Genomic DNA, 19,541 nt, shown 5'->3' on the forward strand with positions numbered 1-19,541 from the left:
CACGCGTGGGGAGGCATCTTGCATCTCTGTTTTTATTTTTCTGACGCGCGGGACATGGAGCGGGCGAGGGTGGGGCGGCGAGGTCATTGGCAATCACATCGCTTTTTTTCATACTTTCCTTTTTTATTCCCGCCCCGTCTGCTTTCTTTTCCTGCTTGCTTGTCCGGATTCCGACTCTCATGGGATGGATGGTCGCGGTGCGGTCGGCTGTTTCCGTAGGTGTGTATGGACGTTCTGCTGCTGCTGCAGACGCACGCGATAGGGCTCTTGCGTGCAGTACGCAGCGCAGGCATGACCGGACGGGCAGAGGGGCAGAGGGGCAGAGGAGCAGAGGAGTAGACGAACAGAAGGACAACAACAACAACAACAACAACAACAACAACAACAACAACAACAATAACAACAACAACAACAACAACGCAACAAACGCCACGGACCCTGTCTGTCTGTCCATCTGTCTAGGTACGCGGTTCACAAATCCATGCATAGGGCGTATTCTTGTCTCTACCTAGGAAGCTTTTACTTCTTGCGCTTTCTTCTTCTCCACTTCTACGACTTGGTCTTCTCTCTTTCTTCTCGCTTTTTTGACCAGTCTTGTTCTTGTTTTTGTTCATCGAAGCTTCGTTTTTTTTCTTGTCGTCGTCGCTGCGTGTGCGCCTAGGTGCCTACTTACCTACTGCTGGGCTTCCTTCCTTCCTTCTTTCTTTCTTTCTTTGCGTCGCTTTGCGCGCGGTTGCGGATGCTGAGGTCCTAAATACCTACCTACCTGGGGGCTCTGGCGCGGGGTGTGGGTGTGGGTGTGGGTGGGGGGAAATGTAGATATGAATGCTTGTTTCTCTGTCTGTCTGTCTGGCTGTCTGTCTGGTTTTCTTTGCTGGGTGCTGATGGTTGTTGTTGGTGCTGGTGGTGGTTGCGCTCTACCTGCCTGCCTGCCTGCCTGCCTGCCTGTCTGGGTTGGGCGCCGCGGCTTATTCCGCTTAATCTTAATGGCTCTGGCTGCTTTGTGCTTGCTTACCTGTCTACCTATCTATCGGTATGTCAGTTTATCTGCCTGCTTAATCACCGATTCGGTTGGTCTGCCTGTCTGTTAGGCTGTCAGCCGGTCAGCCAGCCTAACGCCTCGTCCGCTGATGGTCTACGTAGTACCTAGGAACCTCGGCTCAGCCCCATCTCGGCTGCACGCTGCTGACTCCAACATAACCCTGGCTGCGGCACAGGCACAGGCAGCAGCCCGCTGCCTTGGTTCCTATACTGTGGTAGGTGGGGCACTGTATGCGCCCTGGATCCCTGGCCCTTGGACCCCTGCACCGCAAGCGCTGCTTACGGTAGGTATCGACCGCCTTGATGCGATGCATCACAGCTGCGGTGCACGTGTGCCGCCTTCCTACGGCGTCTGCTGCTGCTGCGTGCACGTGAGTGTGGGTGTGGCGTGTGGGTGTGAACGGCTTGTTGTTGGTGTGCGCTTACTTGTGGTTTAGGAAGGATACTGGGGCAGCCATGTATGGTTGTGCTTATGGGAGCGGCGGATGTGTACAGTATCTAGCTGAGGCCTGACTGTTTAGTTCGTGCAGACGGTATGAAAGAAATCTCCGTTTCGCGCTCAAAGCCATCACTTCCACGCTGGCAGCAGTGGGAAGCAGACGCCGGTCCGGGTCGCCTGCAAGCACTGCCCAACAAGTTTTGCGAAAGCGAGCCATATGCCCCCGGCTCTACTACTAACTACCTGGACAGATGCAAGAGGATCTGTCCAGAGAAAGGCAGGATAAGCATGGCCGGAAATGAGATTGAAATCATGTCCCCATCCCACTAAGATAGGCACTGAGTTCTAACGGCGCTTCTACTGTAGTGCTCGCGGATTGTTGGCTTGAGTAGGGCTGGCTGGGGAGACGGCTTGGCGCCTTGTTTGTGTTTGTGCGGTCTGGTAATCGCAAGGGACCGGAGTGTAGCAAGTGGCTACGCCGTCTTGCCCGTGTAAGTCTTCACTTCAGCCACCGAATAATGGAGGAAGGTGCAACAGTGAGAGTGTAAGTACACCAAGCTCCCCTTCGTTACTGTACGGCTAACACTAGGGGCCAGGAGTGAATCTACAATGGCTTTAATCTAGCTAACGGGTTGACTATAGACTCATAGCTATACAAGAACAACCTCCGCGCGAAGATGATTTATTTGCCTTCCAGTTACTCACTTCAGCTACTCGACCCTACGGAACCAAATCAACTCATCGCCCATCTTCTCCTCATACTGCAAGCCCAGCTCGACGGGCACGCGATCCCCACCCACGCGGAAGGTAGCGCGCATGGCCAAGCCCAGGAACAGCGCGCTGGGCGAGTCCTTGGACGCATTCGCCCACGCGACAAAGTGCTCGCCCGCCACATGCTCCAGCTCAATCTGATGCGGCCAGACGCGGTCCTCCACGTTCGCGAGCAAGCGCCCCCCTTGCACGCGGTCCGAGACGGCGAACGCGACGCTGCCGTAGCCGGGGCTGGCGTACGTGCCCGCGTACGCGGCCAGCGGGAGCGCGTGCGCGTGCGCAAAGGGCGTCGTAGCGTTAGCAGCGCCGGGGTAGAGCGCGTCTTTCGTCCGGGCCACGGCGTCCCGCTTGCGCTGCAATGCCTGCGCGAACTCGGCTTGCCAGTCGAAGCGCTCGTGCAGGGGGACGCCGAGCCGCTCGTCCAGCAAGCGGAACAGCAGTGCCGTCGCCGCGAAGAAACCCGTCACTTCCGTGTTCGCCATGAGCGCGACGCCCCAGCCCAGCGCGGGCACGTACGCCATCTGCGCGCCGTACCCCGTCACGCCGCCGCTGTGGTGCACCAGCGTCGCGTTGCGGTAGTTCTGCTGCATCCAGCCCAGCCCGTACAGCCCCGGCCCGGAGAAGGGGGCGTAGTCCCCGCCCGCGCGCGCCGAGGGCCCGGCCCCGGGCGTGAGGTCCGTTTCGGGGGCGAGCAGGCGCGGCGTCCGCAGCTCGCCGTAGCTCGCCCGCGTCAGGAAGCGCGTGTCCCGCGCGAGCAGGGCGCGCAGGTAGCGCGCGAAGTCGGTGACGGAGCTGATGGCGGCGGCGGCGCCCGCGACCACGGGACTGTCCATGTACGGCGTCGGCACGAACGCGCGTGTCGCGTTGTCGAAGGCGTAGCCGCGGGACAGTCGGGAAGCGTTGGCGTGGCGCTGGGCGTCGGCGAGCGAGAGGAACGTGTTGTGCATGCCGAGGGGGGCCCAGATGCGCTGGCGGAAGAAGTCGGCCAGCGACGTGCCCGCGAGCTGCTCGATCACGTACGACAGCGCGCCGTACATCATGTTGCAGTACTGGAACTCGGCGCGCAGGTCGCGCGTCATGGGCAGGTGGCGCAGGTTGCGGACCAGCTGCTTGAGCGACGGCTGCCGCGGGCCGCCGTAGGACATTTCGTGGCGCGGCATGCCGGTGCGGTGCGTGAGGAGGTCCTCGAGCGTGGCCTTGCGCGTGGCATACTCGTCTGGGAGGACGAACTCGGCGCGGATCAGTTCCGAGACGGGCGTCGTCAGGCTGAGCGGGCTGCTGCTGTTGGCCGAGTCTTCTATCAGGAGAAGCATCGCGGCCGCAGTGAAGGATTTCGTCGTCGAGCCGACATAGTATAGCGTGTCGGCCGTTGCAGGCGTCGAAGGGAAGACGGCGGTCCCGTAGCCCTGGAGTTCTGTCAGTGATGGATCATAAGGTACTCCTCCCCACTCACCTTCGCAAACGTCTCGTTCCCATCCACAATGGCAATCGACAGCGCCGGCACATTAAAGAAGCTCAACGCATCCTCCACTGCCTCATCAAAGCTCTTGTCCAGCGGATTCGGCACCGCATCCGCAGCGCCAACACTCCACCACGCCACCAAAGCCAGCCCAACCCACCACATGACGAGCCAACGACGTAGGCGGCTCGTAGACAGAAAAACCGCCCTACCTGCTCTTTATATACGTACAGTACACCTGCACTGCACGACGTAGTACGCAGTCCAGTACCTAGGTACGCACTCGCGAACCGCGGCGCACGCGTGCACTAGCGCGGCCACAGTACAGTACACCACGCGGGCGAGCCAGGCACCAGCCCTCGTGACTCGCCCGCCTACCAACAGTAGCTAGCTATGTACCAGTTGTCCAAGTATCCTATGGTATAGTTAAGCGTATCGTACAAGCGCACACACGTGTACTCACTCACTCACATGCAAGCAGCAGCAGCAGCAATGCTCCAGCAGTGTCCTAGATTAGACTACAGACTACATACGTACCCAGGCAGGGAGTAGGTAGGTAGCAAAAAGGCGTCGGAAGCAAAATAAAGCAAAACCAAGCACACCACAGGGAGCACGCCAGAACCAGCAAGAGCAAGACAGAGCAAAGAAGTCTTCAGTCATGAGTCAGGTGCTTCGTGATGCATGCATGCAAGCCAGCAAGCCAGCAAGCCAGCCAGCAAGCAAGCAAGCAAGCTCGAGCAGTTTGCTTCCTTCCTTTCTGTTCGTTTGCTCTTGAGCCAGCACAGCACAGCACAGCACCACGCAGACGTACGTACATACGCAGGGAGCTAGGTAGTGATGTGACGCTGCGCGCCACTGCTCCCGCGACAGGCGGCTTCCACTTCCTCCCCTCCCCGTCTACATATCCGCATGTGCAGCCATCTGCGCCTGTCTGCTCGCCGCCTGCGCTAGAAGAAAGCCTTGCCCAGCCCCGCAAACGCAATGCCCATGCCTGACCGGTGCCTGATCCAGCTCTCCACATACGCACATTCACGCATGAGGACACGCACGCCAGCTCAGGCCTGTCTGCCAGCCTGCCAGAAAGCCCCTCAGGACCTTCGAAGCACGCACGCATGCACACACCCGTCCGCCAATCCCTCCCCACCGCCCTATCCCACGCCGACCCGCCTCCGTCCACCAGCCCACCCCCCTTGGTTTTCCCTCCACCGTGATAGTCCCATTTCCGGAAATGCTAAATTGCTGATTAAAACGCCCAAAGTTCGATAGAACCAAACGCCCTATGCGGCGCTAAAGGGTGTGGGGGAGAGAGTAAAGATGTGCATCGTTTTTCTTTTTGCTTTTTTGTTGAAAATCCTTCCTTCCAGTGCATGGCTGGTTGTCGGCTTGTCCTGTTCGTTTTGTATGGCTCGCTGACTTCCGGACTGACTGACTGCTGCTGCTGCTGCTCTCCGTGTTTTCCTTTCCTGCAATCAGCATGTCCGGGCTGGCGCGCTTGGTTCGCTGACTTTGTTGTTTTCATCGGAGCGCCTCAGCCACGCCACTTGCCTCTTCGTGTGCAATTCTTGCAGCCACTAGCTCCCAACGCGCCTGCCTGCCATCGGCCCACCCGCTCAGGAATCACTCTTCAGCCGCACCAGCGCCCGCGCCAGCGTCTTCCTCTCCCGGTCATCTGCCTCCAGCGCCGCAACCAGATCACGAATCTGGATCCCCTGTCCCTTAACCCCATCCTCGCGCCACTCGCCCCACTTCCTGTCTCTGCTGATAAGGCCCCTATCCTGTGCACTCGAAGCGTTCGTCGCCGCGGCGACCGCGCCGCCGCCCGTGTTCCCGCCCACTGCCGTGTTGATCCTCGGTGTTGAAGCGCCAGATGAACCACCCGAGAGCCAGCTGTACTTCTTGCCGAAGCCGCCGACGGCCATGTTTGCTGTTGCGTTGGCGTTTTTGTGCAAGACTTCGTCCGTCTGGCCGGCCTTGGCGATGCGCTCGCGCTCCTTTTTCGTCATTTTCGTCGGCGCGATGAGGTCCGCGGGGGAAATCTTGCCGTCAATGGGCGTGTCAGACGAGATGCTCTTTTGACGTTTCTGGCGCTTCGCAACGCGTTCTTGCTCCCATTTTCGCTCTTGCTGTTGAATTTTCTTCAGAGTCGGCACAAGCGTTGAACTGAAGGCAATCGTAGGTTGGGGCGATGGCGGGGTTTCGGTTGGAGGCGTAGGGAGGCGAGGGTCAGTTTTCGGAGCATCAGAGTCAAGAGAACCTATAGTGGGTTTAGAATCATATCCATTCATGTAAAAACAATATCGCTTACGCTTGACAGGCACGGTAGTGGGGCTGATTGCGCTATCGGGTTGGTCCCATGAAGACTTGGTGACAGAAGACGGAACTTGGGTAGTGGACTGGGGCTGAGAAGCATCGTGGCCCACGGCGATGTTCGAGAAGTCCGGGGGGACGGTACCGTGAGTGCCTAGTTGCCTAGCTCTGGAAAGCGCATAAGAGTCTTCCATGACGCCGCGTAATCTCTCCTTAGTAGCAAGTGAGAGAAGTGAGAGGATTTCAGCGAACGGCGCAGAATGATCCAATAGCGCTTGTGCCTGCGCCTTGACCATTCCTGAACCATCCGGACCTTTGGCCTGCGTGGCATTGACTCCGCGGGGGGCATCCGGAAGCTTATCAAAGAGTCCCTCCACGTTGATCTGGACGCCATGCTCATATGCGCGCCCGCCAAGTTTCTGTCGCACGCAGTTTCCTCTCAAGAACGGATCGTTGAGCTCTCGTTGCGACCGCTCGCTCAGCGCACGCGCAGCGGCCTTGTGTTTCTCATACAATTCATCTTCGACCGTCTTCTGCGGGACAGTAGGCTGGCTCACCGGTCCCGAGCCTTGGAACGCGCCGTAGCTGCCAAAACTGCCCTGAGAAAGAGCGTTGAAGCTGTTGTTCGGAGAGAGGGTTGCCGGCGACTGCGCAAAAGACGACGAAAAGGAAGCATTCTGGTGCTGGTTCTGATAGGTTTGCGCCAAGTAGTTTTCTTCTTCCCTCAGGTCAATGCCCGATGCACCAATGACATCACTAAGATCGTTGATATCCGTCGCTTTGTCCGGCCGTTCTTCCTGCTTCTTTTCCTTCTCAGCGGGGCGCTGCGGCGGCCCCATCAGGCCTTGCGGAGGAGGAGCTTGTGGCGGCATGTTGTAGCCCTGGTCCATGGGCGACTGCGGTTGGTTGAAGCCGAGCGGGGCGTGCGCCTGCACAGGCGTACCGGGGAGCGAGGCGTAGGGCGAATACGGAGAAGTGATGGTATGCGGATACGGCGAGCCGGGGATACCGGGGTTAGGGGAGAGCCTCTGGCGCTTGTTGGGTGGCAGCGGCATTCCACCAGGCGACGTCTGCATGGACGTCTGAATGGGTGAGTTTGCCGTGGGCGGGTAGGGCGAGTAGGGCCGCTGGGGCGGCATCTGAGGAGGCAAGTGTTGCGCCATGGCGGCTAGTGGGAAGGACGTGTTGTGGGTGAGGGAAGGTAGGTAGGCGGTCCTCGGCGGTTCCTGCTCCTGCCCGTAGCCTGCCTGCCGGCTCTGCTCTCCGTCGCCTAGGCTCGTCGTACGTCGTCGATCATTCGCGGTCGGGGTCGCGGATAGGTGCGCGCGGTCAAGGGCGTTCCCGGGCGCGGGCTGCGCAAGTGATGGCGGAGGTGCGGGCGCGTCTAGTTGGGCGGTGATGCGGTCGTTATGCGCTGATGCGGTCGTTATGCGCTGATGAAGGTGAGGTGGATGCGGCAGCAACACGGCCTTGCCAGTCACGTGCGCGCGAATCATGCACGCCATCACGTGCGGCGCGGCCTGAGTCAGATTCTTTCATTGTCACCGCCCGGCCAACGTGAGGAAAGAGCCCGCGCGCAAGCTCCCATTCCGCATCCACCGTCCTTTCATTCGACGCGTCGACGCTGTATCGTTTGCTAATCACGGCCACCTCCCATCGTCGCGCCCACTATCCTCACGTCGCTGCGCGTCCACGCCACCTGACCACCCGCCTTCGCCATGGCTGCGAAGAGAAAGGCCGCCGCGATGGCGCCAGGTGACGAGGAGCCCATAGATCCTGCCGACGAGCTGCTCTTCTACTGCCTGGGCGGTGGCAACGAGGTTGGCCGGTCCAGCCATATCATACAATACAAGGGAAAGACGGTCATGGTATGCAAGGCGCTCTCTTCGCATTCGCAAGGGCCATGTGCTGATGAGGGAACAGCTTGATGCTGGAATGCATCCGGCCTACGATGGCCTGGCCGCCTTGCCCTTTTACGACGAGTTCGACCTGAGCCAAGTTGACGTCCTTCTAATCAGCCAGTAAGCAGCCCTTTTCTTCATTGCACAACGTGCCAGTCGTTACTTGATACCATACACCGTGTCGATTACACCGCAGCGGGCACGGCTTGGTCTACCGCATGCCCTGTCGATGAGCAAAGAGGGCGGATACGATGAACAGCCCGTTCTGCGATGTGTGGTTCTTCTCCCAGCTACCTTGTATTACCACCACTGTATATGAACATCAATGGAACTCTATTCTTCTGCGCGTCCGACCGATATGCCGTGGTGATGATACTTGAACGTATTAGACCCTAGGCCTGTCCATGTACATAGCCAACCCGTCCCCCGCGACAGCACGCAAGTTCCTCAGCAGAACCAAAGCTAACGCGGACTTGTAGTTTCCACATCGACCACGCAGCGTCGTTACCATATGTCCTAGCTAAGACGAATTTCAAAGGCCGCGTCTTCATGACGCACCCCACCAAAGCCATCTACAAATGGCTTATCCAGGACAGCGTCCGTGTGGGCAACATTTCCTCGTCCTCAGAATCCCGCATCCAGCTCTACAACGAAGCCGATCACCTCTCGACATTTCCTCAAATCGAGGCCATCGACTACTACACCACCCATACTATCTCTTCCATCCGCATCACGCCATATCCTGCGGGCCACGTCCTCGGCGCCGCCATGTTCCTCATTGAGATTGCCGGTCTCAAGATCCTCTTTACCGGTGACTACTCGAGAGAGGAAGACAGGCATTTGATCTCCGCTGAAGTACCAAAGAACGTCAAGGTCGACGTGCTAATCACCGAATCGACGTTCGGTATCGCATCGCATATCCCACGCCTGGAGCGCGAAGCCGCACTGATGAAAGCTATCACATCGATCTTAAACCGTGGCGGACGCGCGCTGCTTCCTGTATTCGCTTTGGGTCGAGCCCAAGAGCTGCTGCTCATCTTGGACGAGTACTGGAGCAAGCACCCAGAGTACCAGAAAATGCCGATCTACTACGCCTCCAACATTGCGAGAAAATGTATGGTTGTTTACCAGACTTATGTCTACGCCATGAACGACAATATCAAGAGATTGTTCAGGGAACGTATGGAAGAGGCAGAGGCTAGCGGTGATGCAAACAAGGCCGGCCCATGGGACTTTAAATTCGTAAGGAGTCTGAAATCGCTCGAGCGATTCGACGATGTCGGCGGTTGCGTCATGCTGGCTTCGCCAGGTATGATGCAGAATGGTGTGAGTCGAGAATTGTTGGAGAGATGGGCGCCAGATCAAAGGAACGGCGTGATCATGACCGGTTATTCGGTAGAGGGGACTATGGGCAAAATGATCATGCACGAGCCGGATCAGATCCAAGCGGTCATGACAAGGGGAAATGCCGCGAGACGTGGGCCCGGTGGCAAGGACGAGCAAGTCATGATCCCTCGCAGGTGTAGTGTGCAAGAATTCAGTTTTGCTGCACACGTCGATGGTACTGAGAATAGGGAGTTCATCGAGGAAGTGGCCGCGCCCGTGGTGGTAAGTTCCTTCTCGATCTACATTTCCAAACAAATACGAGGAATACAAATACTAACTATCCTAACAGATCCTAGTCCATGGTGAGAAGCATAACATGATGCGTCTCAAGTCGAAGCTCCTGTCTCTGAACGCCGATAAAACCAAGCCCGTCAAAGTCTTCTCGCCCGCCAATTGCGAAGAGCTCCGCATCCCCTTTAAGGCAGACAAAATTGCCAAGGTCGTGGGCAAGCTCGCGCAGATCCCGCCTCCAATGCCGCAGCGCATCAAGGGGGAAGAGCAGGAAGAAGGTGATGAAACCAACGGCAACGGGAAGCCCGAGGACCAGCATGCCCAGCTCATCAGCGGCGTTCTGGTACAGAATGACTTTAAGATGAGCTTGATGGCCCCTGAAGACCTACGCGAGTACGCCGGCCTCACGACTACGACTATTGCCTGCCGGCAGCACCTGACGCTAAGCGCGGCGGGTGTGGCGCTGATCCGGTGGGCGCTCGAGGGCACGTTTGGCGCGCTGCGTACACTACCGTCAGACATGAACGGCAAGGAGGAGGAGTCGAACGGCGTGCATAAGAGCGAGAGCGGCGAGGAGGAGGCTGATGAGGAGATTGACCGCCAGACGACAAGCTTCGTCGTCATGGATTGTGTCACGGTTCACTGCCGCAGCGGCGGCCGCGTCGAAGTCGAATGGGAAGGCAACATGATTAACGACGGCATTGCCGACGCCGTACTCGCCGTCCTGTTCACTGTCGAGAGTAGCCCCGCAGCCGTGAAGCGTAAGTTCTTTCTCCGTCCTCTTCTCCAACACCTACCAGACCAACTAACGCTACTACAGAATCTTCATCCAAGCACACACACAATCACGGACCTTCCGCCCCCGCAAAACCCAACCCCCACGCAGCGGTCGACCCGCAAACACGCTTCTCGCGCCTCTGCATGTTCCTGGAAGCACAGTTCGGGTCCAACATCACGCCGATCGCGCGGCCCAAGCTTCCGTCCACTGACTCCGCGGCCAACGCCACCACCACCGCTAGCAAGGACAACACGCCCACGCCGCCGACCGTCTCGGTTGCTGGGCTGCCGTCTGATGCGGACGCGGAGGAACTTTCACCCGCGGATCAAGCGGAGCTCAAACGCCTGCATGCGCTGGGCATTCCGGTGCCGGGCATTGAGATCCGGTTTGATAAGCATGTTGCACGTGTGTGGCTGGAGGGTTTGGATGTTGAGTGCGCGAATGGCGTTTTGAGGGATCGGGTGCGCGCGGTGGTGGACCGGGCGGTGGAAGTTGTGGCGCCGATTTGGAGGGAATAGGAGGCTAGGAGATGAAGAGAGTAAGGGAGAGGACAGAGAAAAAATGCAGAGAAGTAGGGGGATGGACTGAGTACTGGAAAATGTTGTGGACAGAACTCGCACGCTCTTGGGGAAAAGCGGTAAACGGGAGACGGCAGATGGCAGATGACAGACAGACAAACAGACAGATACAAACGGAAGTATTGCAGAACCTGGTATGTAGGCAGGCGGTGGCGGCCATCTAGGGCATGACGAAACTGCAGCGCCGCATTCTTTCTCTCTCCTCGCCTTCTCGCACTCGCACTCGCACTCTTCCTCTTCTATCCACCATGCGATGGATCGGCTGCTCTCTATGCGCTACACGAAGACGACGGAACCAAAAAGACTGCCAACAAGATAGGTAGCTAATTAGCAGCAATCAAAGTTGCGAGATGAGAAGACCATAGTACGTACGAGTAGAAGTACAAACCCGAGCACTACTAGCCTTGAAATGACCTAGGTAGTGAGGCGATTCCCAGTGACGACAGTGATTAACGACCACCGCAACATGCACCACCCTGCCCATCGGTGCCATCATCCCGAACAAACGCTACGGAGCTGTGCAGAAACAAACAAACAAACAGCACGGCAGCTACGCAACCAGGGCCTTAAAGCCGCCACCCCTGTCAACCCCCTGCCTCCTGCAAATGAAGCGGCTAGGTCATGCCACGCCGGCACGACGGCATGACGATCGTGTCGCGCGCTGTGCGGTGTTTGGCCTTTTGCTCTGCGGAGCGCGGAGCGATGCTGGGGCTGCTGCTGCAGGTGGGTTCCCGCCACGCATGCGGGCGCGGGATGCGGGCGCGGGCTCCACTGCTTGCCATCTCCGTCTCTGCGCTGGAGCGCCAGGGTGCTGATGCGTGGTGCGTATGAGGTTTAGGGGAGGGGATGCGCGTGTCCGTGTGGGTGTTGCAGTGACTCATCTGCGGGCATCTGGCTCGCGCTGTTTGGCTGCGGGAGTGTTGAGAGAGTGGGGTGTGGCTTCCCGTGTGGATATTAGAGAACTATCTATTGATGCCCATCCCCATGCTGGGGCCCGGGCTGTGGGGGTGGGCGTAGTGGCGGTGTGGGGTCGGTGGTTCGGGAAGGGGGGATACATATTGGTGGTGGGGGTTTGGGTTGTGGAAGATCAGTTGTGTTGATTTATATATCTCTTTTGTTCGGTGGGGTGTACGAATCAGGTTCTGCCCGTCCATACGCGGTATTGATGCGTAGGATCAGGAGGATAGTATGGGGTTCGTTTCTGGTCTTGACTCGTTCAGAGAAGCAGTGAGAGACGTTTTCATTCCATATCATTAAGGTGCTTTGCTAACATTTTTAGTAGATCGAGAGAGCGACCACGTATACGAGAGGAAAAAGCTCTCGACAGCTTTATCTAGCCTTCAACACACCCCCAACATCCCTTCATATCTCTCCCTACCCCAGTTCATCACCCTCAACTCGCGCATTCCTCTCGAGTAAGTTTGCCGGCCCACTCATCACCTCCCATAGAACCATGCACTAACGCGCTCCCAGGAATGGCGGAACACAGTGTAGCAGCATTTTGGGTGGTGAGCTCCTACGATGGACCTGCTTCGATGAGAAGCAATTACTCATCTACGCCGCTCGTTTCGACCGGGCATGCTATCCATGTCGTGGCTCAGTGGCTTATATTAGAGGGAGATTTGGATGCCCGTCGAGTACCAACAGATAGCACCGGCCGAGCTGTGGGAGGAGGCAGAATGACAGTGGAAATATGTACTCCATGACGACTTTGTCAGAAAGGTCACTGCGCGCCGACATGAGCGGGTTAAATATCGTATGGGTCGATTAACTCACATTTCATACGTTATTCCCTCCGACATTAGTCCACTCATCGAGGAGTCTCCGGACTACGCAAAACAGGGCGATAAAACAAAGGTTACAAAACCGACAAAGAGGAAGCAGGACACGGAAAAGGGCTCTAAGAGGCGCAAAGAAAACGACGGACGTTACGCCAATGAATGGTTCTGGGCCGAGGTGACAACACTCTACAGTGCGGCGTAAGGTCCCCTCCTGATATGGGGTAAGCCAGCCTTTGTTCTCCTCACACCTCTCACCTCTCGCTGATAATGATAGGACCGTCTTTACCAGCTTATTCTCGGTATCTATGCAGCTACCGACTTCTGAGCTATAGTAAAGGCTAGTTATGAACGTCACCTTTCTGGTAAATATCGATAACATGTACTTTGTCCGTGAGCGGGTCAAGGATTTGCTCCGTGGTGAAGACAAAGGCCAGTTCCTGTTGGACATTCACGGTGCTGCCGGCACATCGGCAAGTCTTTCCTCCTCAAGGCCATTTACGACATGATAATGTACTATGGCTCTCGTCACAGCAAGAGCGATACTAGGCAACGGGTACCACTGCTGCTGCCAGTATCGGACGTGGTATCCTCGGCAGTGTCCACAACAATGGCGGCGGTTGCGGTTCCGTTGGCCTGCCCTACCGCTCTTCCGGTATGCGTCTACCTATCCATGGGCGCCTGGGCCGGAGCGAAGCATCCATTGAGGATGTCGTCGTCGAAGGCGAAGTTCTCCTCGCCAAAACTAAACTCTGCGGCGACTCGGGCTCCTTTTTAATATTTGCCCGACGACATGATCGACGAGACCATATTCGTCCCATGGCCAGGCGCGGAACATCAATCTGGGATACCAGGGCAACAACATGGGCACGCAGCAGAGCTTCGACCATGCTGTTGAGCAGACAATCGACACGGGACTCGTGCTCAACAATGAAGTGGAGCCCAAAGTACCAGAAAGGGTTCCTAATACTGTCCACATCAAACATGGTGTCGAATGACAATTGCTGGCCTGGGAGTGACACTTGGTCGCCGTCGACACAGACGCAGAACTACTTGGGCGTGGCATTCGGTTCGGCGAAAATATACTATCTCGACCCAGCGGACTTCTCAGCCTCAACGTCCCTAGCCCGATATACCGAACAGCATAATGTCTGGGGTACCCTGGAAGAGACGAGAATGAGATATTCTGTCACCTGGAGATGGATAGAGCGCGTCCCGCTTCTCGCCATACATCCTCACCAGGCGGTCGAGCATCGTCCAACTTATCGAGAAGATGGAAGCACACGCCGATAAGAAATACTGCAAGAACAAAGAACACAGGCAGCAGCTGATCGAGCTGCTTGAGCTCAACGCTGACGAGGACAACGAAGATAGAGAGTGCGCCGCCGCCCAGCCGGGAGCCGAAGCACTATACAACCAGGTAGGAAGACTTACAGGAGTGAGAAGAATGGGCTAGAGGATCATAGAAGTACGTTGGCGCTTCCCTCACCTTTACACGTGCATTTGCTGACTTTGAACACAGAATTGGTGATGCCCGACACTCCCGTGAGCTAACAGTACACTTCGAGGACTCATCCTACGAGGAGAACAAAGATACCGAGGAGCGAACGGGCACCTAGGATGTATATACCGGAAGCGAGATCATCAGAAGACTACTGTCTAGTTGTACCAATCTCGTGATCCTCATCCCAGATGGGACACCTGTCAAGCCCAGCCTATTACCGAGCTTCGCCGTAGGCCCGCGATCCGTCGCAGGCGCGAAGCAGGAACCAAGGAAGGTGAGCGGTTGGTCCCACCACCGCCACGTCCTTTCACCATGTCGGATCGGCTGGCAGTGTTAATGCCGGTACAGTCGATCCCGGGTGGTACGGTCCAAATAAAAGAGACGATCGTAAAGGACACCGACGTTGCTGCTTGCGTCAAGGGCCCCTACATTGGAGTCCTGGTTTCCTCCCAACTTTCTGCACTTAATCTGCCACACCGAATATACACCTTGGAGTCGCATCACATGCCGCTCCACGTGGAGATTTCGAGCTACAATTGGAGGTAGCTACAGGTGATACTGTCAGTGTTATAGTGCAGACGCAACCACCGACCCAAAAAGACAGTATTGTAAGCATCCTGGAGTTTGCTAAATCTGAAGAACTTCCGCAGATGGATCGGCCTACAAAGATTAAGACTCCACTCCTCTATCATTAGAAAAAGGCGAGTTCGTCAGCGGGCAGCTCACTGTCCAAGCGGTGAGCGAGCTCCACTGCCTAGTTCTCATGAACGACGATTATAGAAGGTCAACATCAAAGTCAGCAGTATCGAACGGGCAAACACCAAGCGCGACCGCGGCGCGGCGCAATATCATCGCAAGACGCAGTTTACATCTACTGCCCATTGTACGATTCGCATGTCAGCCAGGCACAGCGGATCACCGGCGCCTCGGCAAAGCTCGAGGCCATGTGCAAGGACGTGTTCGATGTGTGCTTCGCCAAGGGCGAGAAGATGATAATCTTCTGTGACAATCCCTTCCCGCAGTACACATGCGAGCTAGTTTTCGACACGATCGGAGAACCCGCGTACAGCATCAGGGCCCTTCATTCACCATCGGATCGCGGCGCGACTATTGCCAAGTTCAGCGACCCGAAGGACCCGGTTAAGGACCTGTTTGCCAACTCAAAGACCGGCGCAGTGCCCATTAATATCCAGCATGCCTGCCACCGTGTGCTCATCATGGAGATGCCCACCTCGTTCAACCTACTGATGCAAATAATCGGTCGGCGCTGGAGGATGGGGCAGTCCGAGGCCGTACAGGTTAAAGTCCTTGTTACGGACCACACCTACGACCAGATGCTGCAGCACAGGGCCACCAAGAAAATAATGGCGCAGCTGGCCGGAACGGCGAACCTGAACATCGACACTGAGGAGGTCAAGGAGGCAATGGACGACCCGGACGCGCTGAGCGACACGGACGAGTACAAAGACGACTATTGTCGAACTCGCGCTAAACTCAAGAACGACCGCACGTCCAAGATGATCACGGAAATGTTTGGCCAGCACGCATCTCGACACTGGCCCGAGTGGGGCAACAGCCGCGACCCCAGGGCGAAGGATCACGCACCTGGCGAGGTCAAGCACGGCAGGTTCCGCAACAAGAAGAAGTCGGCAGTCCAGACAACTCTGAACCTCATGCCAACTCCAGCTTGTAAGTTAACATCCCGAGTTGGCGAATTGAAGCGCCATATGGCTATGCATGTCAGAAAGATCACTTGCTGTATTAGCTGCGGCCTTATAATTATTCAGCGGTCAGTTCCAGAACCTCAACATGTGGTCTAACAGTTCGGGTTTCCAAGCCCAGAGCGTTACGGGGTCCTATCTCAGGACGAAAGATATGGTACTTCTCACGCCATGTCACCTCGGAGGCACTCATTCATTCTTCAAAGGAGGAAGAAGAGAAGACGAAGGAGGCGATGCTGCGTGGTTACCATGATATTGAATTCAGCACTGGCGGCGAGGTACTGCTTCCGCCGGAGTTTTATAGATCCCCTGGACATGTACCCGCTACAATACCAGCTCTCGAACACGCCCTAAAGGGATTGGCAAAGTTAGCCAGAATACTCTTTTCAGTCGCATTGATAGAACAACGCTTCGGGGGACCGCCGACCGCAGTCAATGAATCCAACAAACTCAGCGTGTCCCTGATCCTTACCTCGACCCGGACAACTGGCGTCACGTCCGGTGGATCATTTTCTCGGAAGTCGGCGGCGCGAGTAGCACCGGTCGCACTGCATCGTGGGGTTATTAGCATAGGGATGTCGACGGAGGTGAAGACGTACATATTACGGTACCTCTCTTCTTACGCGGCGTCGAGCGCATCGCCTCCGGGGAGGAGCCAGAGGGGCTGACGTCTGTAAGGGATATGTACCTTCACGATTTCGAGCACACGCTCACCCTCTACTTCAGACATGACCACCGCCATGTCCCGTTCCGTTCTCGCATGCACTGGCGATAGCGTCTTCGCCATGACCCCCGCAGAGCGCGCTAGACTGCTGAGCGGCCCGCGCACCCCTCTTGTGGTTACCGACACTGAATTGGGCTTCGTGTGGCAGAGGCGTTGGCCTGTTGCGATAAAACAAGGGGCGATATTGACGGTATCCATTCCGTAACTACGTGTAGTCAATCGGTGGAATCAGCTGAACGCGAGCACACCCCATTGAATAAGCAGAACGGCAACTGTTCCTACTCCAACTAGATGCTTCACCTCCTTCGGCTCACGTCTTTTTCCAGCAGATCTTCCAACGTCTGGATTAATTGGGGCAGCAGCTTAGCAGCCGAGGCCTTCACAGCCAGACCAGCTACAACAGCCGCAACCACAGCAGCAGCATCCACGGCAGATTGGACCAGGAGCGGTCCAGATCATTTGTTGGCCAAATGAGCCTCAGAACCAACCCTATCAAGTCCAGCTCCCGGTTCAGGCATAACCAACACGTCCGTACACTCAGGACAATGTACAAACCTCAGACAAAGCATTTGGCCGTGGCGTCGCACGCAGCACAGGAGCCTGGCCAGTTTCTTCGGCGGAACTACAGCTGGAGCCTGGCAAAGCCTTGCCGACAGCAGTAACATAATCAGTATCAACATTGGTAACTTCAGCACCACGTACCGTGCTCTCAGACGGAGTCTAAGGTAGCGACTATCTTCGCCTTGTATACCTATCAGCCGGCTGATGACCCACTTTAGAAAGACGTGGCCGACTGCGTTGCTATTACGAAATGGTAATTAACTATACAAGACCTAATTAGTAGATTAAAACTATAAGTAGCACAGCCAAAAAGCTTTTAATAAATCTGAAGATCAAAGGAAAAGTGAACTGTGACTGTGGTCAAGCAAGAGCGGGTGGAGTCAAAGTCTCGGGCGCGGAGCTTTTCCGCCCGAAGCTACCGAGCCTACCCTGGTCGCATCTTGCTTGATCGCCGGGGAGTTAAGAAAACATGGCTATTGCATTATAGGAGCTGGGAATAGAGTCGTTGAAGCCATAACACGTAGCTTGCATAATAGCAATTTTTTCTTAAAAATAGCAAACAGTTCATCAGACGTGCCCCCACATGCAATTGGTTCTTTTAAACGTCCAATCCCAGAGAAGATCCGCGGCTAAGCCCGCCCGTACCTGCCGCAACTACGTAACCCACACCACCAACGCATCACCACCTGCCAACCCACCTTAGGTAGCCCTCAACACCACCACCACCACCACCACCTCCTCCTCCTCCTCCTCCTCCTCTACCACGATCCGGACAACCCTCCACCACGACCAAAACGCAAGCATGGCGCGCACATCCACAGCTCCCGCCCCCGCCGCCCCCGCGCCCACAGACCCAACTCTCACAAGCCTAACACGGCTCCTCGCGCGGCTATCGCAAACGCTGCTCTCATCCTCCGCGCCACCCACCCTGCGCAGCTCAAGCGACACGCGCACGCGCGTCGGCGCAGTAGGTCCCCAAAGCCGCGCCAAACACACCTAGGCACTAACACCCCGCTTCTCTACGGCATAGAACCTCGAGCACGCGCGCAACCTCCTCCTCCGCCTCGAGCACGACGCCGCGGCCATAAAGATCCAGTCGCGCAAGCAGGCCCTCCAGGCTGACCTCGCGGCCAAGCGCGACACCATTAAGCTGCTGAACCAGCGCCTGTATGAGCTGAATCAGGTGGGGGACACGGAGACGGATACGGATGAGGACGAGGAGGACGAAAGGTCAGCCGGCCGTGACGCCAGCGATAGTAGCGACGATGACGACGACGAAAACGCCCCCAGTTATGCGCCCGCGCTGCGCGACACCTCGGACACGCTGGACCGCGAGCACCGCGAGCCGAGCAACAACACGGCATTGCACGCAGCAGCGGAGAACGTGGCGAGCGCGCTGCGGGCGCGGCGACCACAACAAGGCACCTCGTCCTCCTCCTCCTCCCCCTCCTCCAACAACGACAAAAACACCACCCAAGCCAAAGCAACCGGCGCGCACAACCCGCACCTCCGCGCCCACGAAACACACATGACGCACCAGCGCAGCGAGCAAGAGACGCTCACAACCTCACTGCTCGACATGGCGCAAGCGCTCAAGCAGTCGTCGATGCGCTTCAGCGCGTCGCTGGACGCCGAAAAGGACGTGCTGAACCGCGCGGGCAAGGGCTTGGATCGCAGCGCCGAGGGCATGGACAGCGCTGGCAAGCGCATGGGCACGCTGCGCCGCATGACCGAGGGCAAGGGCTGGTGGGGCCGCGTCATCATGTACGCCTGGATTGGGGGCTTGTGGATCCTGGTGCTTGTTATCATGTTTGTGTTGCCTAAGCTGCGGTTTTGAGGGGGGAATGAGAGAGTGTGTGAGAGTGTGTGAGAGTGTGAGAGAGATGAGAGATGAGTGCTTCTTTTTATTCATTAGGTGCTTGCTGCCTGTATCGCTTTAGTTACAGCCAGTCTGAGAGTAGTAAGGCAGTGCTCGCGAGCCAGAGCCGTGCGTAGTAGGTAGGTAGAGCGCCAAGCGGGCCTGCAAGGAAGTCGTCAAGCCAACCCTACCTACTACCGCCCCAGCCGTGCCCAACACCACCACTCCCGCTGCCCCAGCCAAAGCCACGACCGTAATTAAGAGAGAGAGAAAGAGAGAAAGCGCAGTGCAAAAAAGAAAGCCACAAGCCAAGAGAGTGTCGACTTTTCCTGAGACCGTGTAGAAAGCAAAGAAAACGAAAAGCAAAGAACCAGGAGGAGAGAAACAACCATCAAGCCGACCGAATGCCCCAACTTCTTGGGCCTTGGTCACAGAACCAAGTCTTGCCTCAACCATCCATGTGCACTTGTCCGGTGCGGCAAAGGAACCGCTGGCAGTATTCAT

At 56.8% G+C, this 19,541-nt stretch overlaps 6 protein-coding genes across 6 annotated transcripts; 4 read left to right on the plus strand and 2 right to left on the minus strand.

Moving 5' to 3' along the window:
• Positions 1-654: 654 nt before the first annotated feature.
• Positions 655-1,127, plus strand: K452DRAFT_170872 (uncharacterized protein). Its single transcript, XM_033535791.1, has one exon. It carries the CDS (start codon positions 822-824, stop codon positions 1,089-1,091), a length of 270 nt encoding a protein of 89 aa, XP_033399137.1. The 5' UTR covers positions 655-821; the 3' UTR covers positions 1,092-1,127.
• Positions 1,128-2,071: 944 nt separating this feature from the next.
• K452DRAFT_317568 (uncharacterized protein) lies at positions 2,072-4,007 on the minus strand. The gene is made up of 2 exons (XM_033544079.1): positions 3,705-4,007; positions 2,072-3,657 (listed from the first exon to the last, which is right to left on the minus strand). The coding sequence occupies exons 1-2, from the start codon at positions 3,873-3,875 to the stop codon at positions 2,191-2,193; spliced, it is 1,638 nt and encodes a 545-aa protein (XP_033399138.1). The 5' UTR covers positions 3,876-4,007; the 3' UTR covers positions 2,072-2,190.
• Positions 4,008-5,320: 1,313 nt separating this feature from the next.
• On the minus strand, positions 5,321-7,156 carry K452DRAFT_225556 (uncharacterized protein; the record flags this gene model as incomplete). The annotated part of the gene is made up of 2 exons (XM_033536761.1): positions 5,321-5,964; positions 6,016-7,156. 2 exons carry the CDS (start codon positions 7,154-7,156, stop codon positions 5,321-5,323), a joined length of 1,785 nt encoding a protein of 594 aa, XP_033399139.1.
• Positions 7,157-7,614: 458 nt separating this feature from the next.
• K452DRAFT_286256 (uncharacterized protein) lies at positions 7,615-11,248 on the plus strand. The gene is made up of 5 exons (XM_033540264.1): positions 7,615-7,885; positions 7,941-8,038; positions 8,398-9,526; positions 9,594-10,296; positions 10,356-11,248. The coding sequence occupies exons 1-5, from the start codon at positions 7,736-7,738 to the stop codon at positions 10,829-10,831; spliced, it is 2,556 nt and encodes an 851-aa protein (XP_033399140.1). The 5' UTR covers positions 7,615-7,735; the 3' UTR covers positions 10,832-11,248.
• A 3,869-nt stretch (positions 11,249-15,117) lies between these two features.
• On the plus strand, positions 15,118-15,952 carry K452DRAFT_307557 (uncharacterized protein; the record flags this gene model as incomplete). Its single annotated transcript, XM_033543079.1, has 2 exons — positions 15,118-15,862; positions 15,939-15,952. 2 exons carry the CDS (start codon positions 15,118-15,120, stop codon positions 15,950-15,952), a joined length of 759 nt encoding a protein of 252 aa, XP_033399141.1.
• Positions 15,953-17,860: 1,908 nt separating this feature from the next.
• On the plus strand, positions 17,861-19,286 carry K452DRAFT_247990 (uncharacterized protein). The gene is made up of 2 exons (XM_033538080.1): positions 17,861-18,146; positions 18,210-19,286. The coding sequence occupies exons 1-2, from the start codon at positions 17,982-17,984 to the stop codon at positions 19,014-19,016; spliced, it is 972 nt and encodes a 323-aa protein (XP_033399142.1). The 5' UTR covers positions 17,861-17,981; the 3' UTR covers positions 19,017-19,286.
• The last annotated feature ends 255 nt before the right edge of the window (positions 19,287-19,541 follow it).

This window comes from Aplosporella prunicola (genome assembly GCF_010093885.1).
Source record: "Aplosporella prunicola CBS 121167 unplaced genomic scaffold K452scaffold_9, whole genome shotgun sequence".
Lineage (NCBI taxonomy): Eukaryota > Fungi > Ascomycota > Dothideomycetes > Botryosphaeriales > Aplosporellaceae > Aplosporella > Aplosporella prunicola.